The 8543-nt window shown below is 32.9% G+C and overlaps 1 protein-coding gene across 1 annotated transcript; it reads left to right on the top strand.

The window, feature by feature from the left end:
* The first annotated feature begins 3973 nt into the window (after positions 1–3973).
* Positions 3974–7681, top strand: LOC131072253 (laccase-17). Its single transcript, XM_058008377.2, has 6 exons — positions 3974–4202; positions 4482–4633; positions 4775–5019; positions 5595–5723; positions 6081–7028; positions 7344–7681. Exons 1-6 carry the CDS (start codon positions 4083–4085, stop codon positions 7472–7474), a joined length of 1725 nt encoding a protein of 574 aa, XP_057864360.2. The 5' UTR covers positions 3974–4082; the 3' UTR covers positions 7475–7681.
* The last annotated feature ends 862 nt before the right edge of the window (positions 7682–8543 follow it).

The raw sequence follows: 8543 nt of genomic DNA, 5'->3' as shown, positions 1-8543 counted from the left end.
GCCATTGTTGTTCAATATGATAAACAATCTTGAAGCAATAACTTTAAGGAGATAAACTCCACCATCCTCAAGCTACTTTGATGCCTTATTTTTGTTGATCCACATTATGACCAAGAGTGGGCTAATTTGGAAGACTTATTTTCCAACCCAGCTTTCATAGCAAGGGTATACATGTTATTTTTAGCTTGCTTTCCCCTAACATATCTTTTCCATGAGCCAAATTATCATCACTTGGATAGAGGGTCTCAAATATCAACATTGGTTGCACAATGAGTCTGAATTTGACTATGTTATGGAGGGAAGAGAGATAGAGTCTAAAGGGGGGTAGATATTATGGAGAGATAAGGAGATAGAGATATAAAGAGAGGGAGAGATAGAAGGAAAAATATGGAGATTGAGAGATAGAGATAGAGGAAGATATATATATATATAGCTCTAAGGAGATGGAGAAGGAGAGAGGGATGGATAGAGAGAGGGAGAGGTATGAAGATATAGAGATGAAGAGCGAGAGATACAGGTAAAGATAAAGATAGAGGCAGAGGGATAAAAATAGATAGAGTTAGAGAGAGGTATAGGGAGAGATAAATATGGGTAGTGGTAGAGAGGTAGTTTTGATAATGGAGTTTGATTATCGTCCTAATTCAGAGAATTTTTTTTGTTTCAACTATGTTTGGATCTTAGCTCTCAACGAGAGGGTGTGGGGAGCTTGCCTTTCCACTTTTTGGTATTTTGCATAATAATAGGTCTTCCTATTTCTAAGGAGAGGCATCATGATGTTATTGAATAGTAACCACTACCCTCACACAACTGAAAGATGATAAGATCTTGTTGATTACTATAATTTGACTATTTAAAAAATTATAAGATCTTCTAAAACATAGAATCCATGTTATAACTCCTAGAAATCCAAAACCATTCACAAATATCTTGAAAATATATGGATGAAATATAAAGTAAAGTATAAGAAAGTAAATGGCCATATTTAAATATCACTAATAATTAAACGTTATCACATATATATAGTTTGAGAAAGAGGGAGAGTGTGAGCTATATAAGGAGGTAAAAGGAGACGAGAAGAGAAAGAGGCATTTTTGCTTCTTGGAAATGTAAGCACATTATAGTACGCTCATGTTATTATCTTCTTTAGGTATTTCTAATCCTTAAGGTTGGATTTTACTTGGGAATCCAACCCAAAGGGTTGGACTTACATGTCAACATCCACAATCATATTTTTTGCAAATTCTAAAAAAATAAAGCATACTCTTCATCATGTTTGAATGGACCTTTCAATGTCAAGTTAAAAAATAGTATAGTAACATTGGGATCTATCATAGCTTTCTAACCATGTAATTTTTTCAACATTTCAATCATGTTAAGGTTTCTATCTTTAATTTCTTTTGTTAGAGTCTCCATTTTTTGTCAAAAACCTACATATGGTATTTTTAGTTTTATTTTTTGCCCATCCATCAAAATTTAAAATAAATTATATTTTTATAAACTAGACTATATTCTATATATAGTAAATAAATATGAACTCAGTCAACTCAATGCAAGAAAATAAGGGGAACTAAACCAAATTTGAATTTAAATTTTAAAAAAGAAAAGGGTCAATGGGCTCTATATATTGGATTAATCCTATGATCGTGGAAATAACCCTAAATGGGCAAATAATCAAAATAGAGTGAATAATGATCGAGTAAAGATCTAGGTTGATAGATACGTGTCAAAATGACCTCAATAAAATAAATGTATAAGAAAATGTGCATATAAGGACAAGGTAAGAACTAAATGTGTGTATACATATGCATATGCATATACATATATAGGAATGGATAAAGATTAAAAAACGAGCTCAATTTTACACAAAATTACATCATTTTATCATTGTATACATAAACCAAAATATTTTCTTATGGTTAACACAAAACTAAAAGAAAAATATTAAAAATATACTAGTTTCACCATTACATTATCTTCAAACTAATTTTTTAAAAACTTGTATCTAAAATGGAAAGCAAATTACAATTTAACATCACAAATCTCAAAGTCAATCAATATTCCAATGCCTCTCTCTCTCTTTGATGAATTATAAAATAACATTACACATATTCAAAGGTGGATGGGAAAAAAGTCACACCACAAGAATCCACACGACTTTAACTTGTAATAGAATATTTCTTTATTAAAAATCTATTGACTGCCCTTCCTTTATATGATTTGTTTCAATATAAAAATTATTTATAAAGTGAAAACGAGTTGCTTAAAACTTACATGATTATATAACTTTCTAGCCTCATCTAATGAATAATATATCTAAATTCTCATTTATAAAATAATATTACACATATTAAAAAAAAAATCGTATCCGAAAATCACACCACTAACTTTGACTTATATAGACACTTTCAAAAAATGAAATTGTTGCTTAGAGGTCACGTGGTTATTTAACTTTTTCACCTTGTCTAACGAAGATATGAAATGGATAGCGAAAGCTAAATAAGATTCCCTTCCCTTCCTGCTTCCAACCAACTATTTGAAAGTTTTTTCCTGTTTTGGAATGAATATTTTATACATCTCTTATGAAGTTTGTGTATTATTGGAATCCATCCGTTAAATGGACATCAGAGGCTTAATGTCAACCCATTCAACTTAAGCTAAGTTGTAAAAGACAAACTTCATATGGAGAATTTAGTTAAAAGTGGGTTCGAGTTGTTCAACTCTAAACTAAGTGTTGGCTGTCTATTTTTAAGTAGTTAAGAGAGAATTTCTAACTTCCATCTGGATGCTGTAAATTGTAACATAGTGATTTGAGTTCTCAGTTTCTAATTTTGTAAGACTTTTAAATTTTTTTTTTTTTTTAAGTTCATATTAAAAAAAATTAAGAATAATATTGAATTTTTTTTTATTAATATTATTTAAATTTTATTTGATTGATATGTCGTGATTTTCATGTTTGTTTAAATAACAACATTACTATTCAGTTCTTCTAGTGCAACCATGAGACTAATATTATCTCCTATCAATCAACCACACTAGAAACTGCCTACGAAAGACCAAGAATTACATATTAGATGAGAAAGAATTACAACTTAGGAATCCACTTATTTGGAAGACCAAGATTCACAACTTAGAATTCCATATTAGATTAGATGTTTCATCCGGATTTGAACTTGGGTCTCCACATTGAGAACTCAATGCTTTGACCAATTGAGCTCAATCTCTTGAACTCGCAAATAGTTTCTATATCTAATTATCTAAGATTTGTTTACCATCAATATTTCAGATTACACTCTGTGATCCATCATCAAAAAATTAGAAAAATAGAATAAGATCAAATTCTTTTTGTTTTAAACATTCACACAACAACATTTAGATAAAAAGTAAAGTAAACACAACCCACAAAGTAAATTGACAAAAATTTACTCGTCTGCTACACAATTGAATCCAAAAAAATCATCCCATTAGGGTACTATTACTCAATTTTCATTGTCCTGCAACAGCAAAGCTAGTTGTTGCGTGTAGGGATCATCAATATAATGGAGGCAGTGGAGCTTGTACCAAGGAGAACTTAACTTGACAGTCTGGAACGAATGGATGTCCGCCATTGCTTCTCCTACAAGAATTAACTACTTAACTGGAAAAATGTTGAATAGCTAAATATGAGTAGTTGGTGCACCTACTTATGCTTACAAAGATAGATTAATGGCATTGAAACTCAAGTTGGTGGCTAATGGGCTAACGTTTTACTTTACTGTCACTCTAGGCTACAGGAGATAACATGCGAAGCAAAATAAGACACGAGAATAAAACAGACATGAGATAACAAAGACAGTTAGAAACCATAATACTAATATGGATGTGTATCTGGTGTTCAAGATTGACATTGCTTACCAGCCCACCAAACAAAACTACAAGGGACTTCACAACCAATTGGTTCTCTGTGTGTATATATACTCATATAGGTTTCTGGTCAGGAAACAGAAGCAATTAATTTCTTTTTCCCAGTTTGAATTCAGATCAGACTTTACTTGACAGAGGTTATCATAGTCTGCAAAAGAAAGGCTAAAGTTCGATTCATAATCATGGCAATGGCCAGTTTTAGGATATATGGCAGCCTGGTTTATCCACTTTTAGCATTGGCTTTTGTTGGTCATCTTGCATGGGGAAAGCACTCGGGTGTTACACGACACTATAAATTCGACGTGGGTCATAAGTTTCTTTTCCATTCAATGAGTTAGAATTTTTAGAACAAGATTTTCGCATTCTATAATGACATTTAAAATGTGTTGTATTTCTAGATTTATTTATATAGTATTTATTTATATCTTTTGTCTTCAAGATGAATCATGAAATGCGTTCTGAAACATTAATATACACAATTGAATTTAGAAGCACAACACATTTTGATATTAAAAAAGATTTAGTTTATTGAATTCTGGTTTCTTGAATCTGTTTTAATTTATTCTCTTCATTATGTGCAGATTCAATTGAAGAATGCGACTCGCCTTTGCCATACAAAGCCTCTGATAACTGTGAATGGGCAGTTCCCAGGGCCTACATTATATGCTAGGGAAGGTGACAGAGTGTTGGTTAAAGTAACAAATCATGTGAACAATAACGTTACTATTCATTGGTATGTTGCAGAAAGATGGCAAAGGATTAAGTTTTGGCATTGGTGAATTTGAATATCTTTATATATTGACTGAATAGTTACAATAATGCAGGTCAAAACACATGTTATTTGAATTTATATGTCTATGTATTTGTTTTTCAGGCATGGAATTCGGCAGCTTAGATCTGGATGGGCTGATGGTCCTGCATATGTCACTCAGTGTCCAATTCAAACTGGGCAGAGCTATGTTTACAAGTTTACCATCAAAGGGCAGAGAGGAACACTGTGGTGGCATGCCCACATTTCATGGTTGCGTGCAAGTTTGTATGGGCCCATTATCATCTATCCTAAAAACCATTCTTCTTACCCATTTCCAAAGCCCCACCATGAAGTGCCTATTCTTTTCGGTAAACATAACCACCATGGCTTCTAAAATCTAATTTTGAGTACAATTTTTTTTATTACAATTGATTTTTATATTCAAATAAAGTTATGATATCAATGTTAAGATCTAATAGAGTAGTTTTTTAATCAAATTTATTAATTCATATTTCGTGAGAAGTGGTTCATATAAATTTATCTCTCACTAGAATGAATGGTTTATTTAGCATTCAATAGCACCTAGGTCATATCAATTATGACCCACGAAATATGGGTCAATCATGAGTTATGAAATATATGTCAATCATGACTTATGAAATATAGGTCAATAAATTTGATTCAAAACTTATACAGTTGAATTTTGATATTGAAATCATAAATTGACACCAAAAAAAAAATTACAAATTACTTTTTAATCATTTGATTGACTTAGAAAAAAAATGATTATGAATATTAATAATAAAAATTTATTATAGTTTTTCCAATACATTATGAACTCATCTGTATGGACTGTGAAAAATACACTAGAAATACCTATTGCTTTTGTTCAAAGGTAAGCTAAGTTAAAACAAAAATATTGGCGATTTGTTGTTCTTTGCAGGGGAATGGTGGAATGCAGACACAGAGACTGTTATCAATCAAGCAATGCAAAATGGCGGGGGTCCTAATGTATCAGATGCATACACAATCAATGGACTCCCTGGACCGTTGTATAACTGCTCTGCTAAAGGTGAAGATAATAGACTCATGATTTATTGACTGATAATATAACAATGTAGGATCAAGCATAAACAGCCTAAATGCTGAGCATCTTATTTTTTGGGAGATTGTAATTAATTCGTTGTTTTTATATTGTGAAAGTGTCGAACTTGTTATCATTTAGATGATTACTACAATAATTCAAATGTTTAGCATCTTATCTTTCTAGTAGATTGTAATCAATCATTTTATATTATGAAAGTGTCAAACTCGTTATTATTTAGGTGACTACTACAATGACTGCCATTACACCAAACACCTTTTGACAAAAATAAAATAAAATTGTAATCTTAAATACTGATTTTTGACATGTACATTTTATATGCAGATACATTCAAGCTGAAAGTGATTCCTGGGAAGACTTATCTCCTCCGCATAATCAATGCTGCTCTCAATGATGAATTGTTCTTTGCAATAGCCAACCACACATTAACAGTCGTGGAAGCGGATGCTGTGTATGTTAAGCCATTCCAAACCAATGTCATTCTCATATCTCCCGGGCAGACCACAAACGTGCTGCTCACAGCAAAATCCCAGCCCCCAAATGCCACATTTCTCATGTCTGCCCGCCCTTACGTTACGGGCAGTGGAACATTCGACAATTCAACTACAGTGGGAATTCTAGAATACATTTCCAATTCAATCTCATCCTCTCCTCTAATGAAACCAACCCTTCCAGCCCTGAATGATACCTCATTTGCTGCCAATTTCAGCCAAAAGTTCAGAAGCTTAGCCAGTAAAAAATTCCCTGCAGCTGTTCCTCAGACTGTAGACAGAAAATTTCTATTCACAGTTGGGTTGGGGTTAAATCCATGCCCAAAGGGACAAACATGCCAAGGACCCAATGGCACAAAATTTGCAGCCTCCATTAACAACATATCATTCGTTCTTCCCACCACAGCTCTTCTTCAAGCTCACTTCTTTAGGCAATCAAAAGGAGTTTATACTACAAGTTTCCCTAACAATCCCCCATTTCCTTTCAATTACACAGGCAATCCTCCCAACAACACAAGAACTCTGAATGACACGAGGCTGAAAGTGGTTCAATTCAACAGCAGCATAGAACTTGTTCTTCAAGACACCAGTGTTGTAGGGCCAGAGAGCCATCCTCTGCATCTTCATGGCTACAATTTTTTCGTCGTGGGTCAAGGAGTAGGAAACTACAATCCAAGAACTGACCCATCTAATTTCAATTTGGTGGATCCAGTAGAAAGAAACACAGTTGGGATTCCCAGTGGAGGTTGGGTGGCCCTCAGATTCCGAGCTGATAATCCAGGTATTCTTACATATAATCCATTTCCGGAAATGGTTATCTATCCATCAGGATGTATTATGACATAAATGGTTGGACGTTACATAATTGAAATTTTAACTTCTCATCGATGACAAATGCTATTATTCATTTAAGATGATGGTACAGTGAACAAGCCACAAATGATCATCGAGAAATCAAAATTTCACTGATGGTACCATCAGATAATTAGATAGCTGCTTACCATTTATAAGATTCAATCCAAAATAAGAAATTTTGTCTGACTTTCATTTATATTCAATGTTGGTATTAATGGATTAAATGTGTTTGTAACTGCAGGGGTGTGGTTCATGCATTGTCATCTGGAAGTGCACACCAGTTGGGGATTGAAGATGGCATGGGTTGTTTTGGATGGAAATGGGAACTCTCAATCTGTTCCTCCTCCTCCCAAAGATCTTCCATCCTGCTGATCACTTAATGTGCTTGTGTTTGTTTTTATGTATTCTAGTCCTGTGCACCGTGTGCTAAGTGCTTCCGCTTGTAATTCTATATACTGGTTTTCAGCAACTAGAATTTGATGAAGAGAAATGGTGTCCATTGGGTGAAATGGAGACGCAAATTGAATTTGTATCAAAGGAAGATGAAAAAATAATAGATTGACTCAAAATGACACTTCACATTATTGTTGTTAATAAGTTGGCATTGTATCCATTGGGTGAATAAGTTGGCCTATCTAGGCCTTTGTCATAACGAGATTGGCCTTACTAAATGGTTAAAACTTGAAAAAACATGCATTTAAAGTTATTACCATTTCTTGGTTTTATTCCGTGTGGTGCTCATTAATGGAGGGGAATAGAATGTTGTCAAATTGGTCGGCTCAACGAACATTTCAATCAATCCAACGCTAATAAATAATGAAAGCGTAGACTGAGCTAATTAATTTCCGGTCGATTCGAAAATAGGAAGGTCAAATGCAATCGTGATAATATTCGTAAGATTAAAGTTTATTATCTGTCATAGACGATTTTGATGTTGATATTTGGGACACATTTGACTTGGTCTCATCTCTTTTTAATGTTTCGCACTCAACAAGACTTGATCCTTGGTGTGCTCATTAAAAACCTTCAACTTCACGAGTAAACCAATCTTTCGGAATTTTTAATAGTGATTGGATAGAAGAAGAATAAAGATGTTAATTAGTACTTTTATTTAATGTGCATTTAATAGTAAATGTATAGATAATTGTAATGAGCGTAATAATTAATTAATTAAAAGTTATAAAAGACACCGGACATGTTTTTAATAGAAGTTATTGTACACATTGTATATAATGTGGAGGTTAGAGAATATTATTGATTAAATTAGTTTGTTATTTGAGGTTGAAATTGCATGTAGATGATCTTATGAAAAAAGACTTATACATTATTTTGTATGTGGGTATACTATTGGTAGCTAAAGTTCAAAGAGATATATAGATCCACTAAATATCAGATCTATATGAGATTGCAATGAATATCAAATGCTAAAAATGAATGTTTG

Source organism: Cryptomeria japonica, chromosome 10 (genome assembly GCF_030272615.1).
Source record: "Cryptomeria japonica chromosome 10, Sugi_1.0, whole genome shotgun sequence".
Taxonomy (NCBI): Eukaryota; Viridiplantae; Streptophyta; class Pinopsida; order Cupressales; family Cupressaceae; genus Cryptomeria; species Cryptomeria japonica.
Note: the sequence above shows the minus strand (reverse complement) of the source record. Positions and strands in the feature narration are given on the sequence as shown.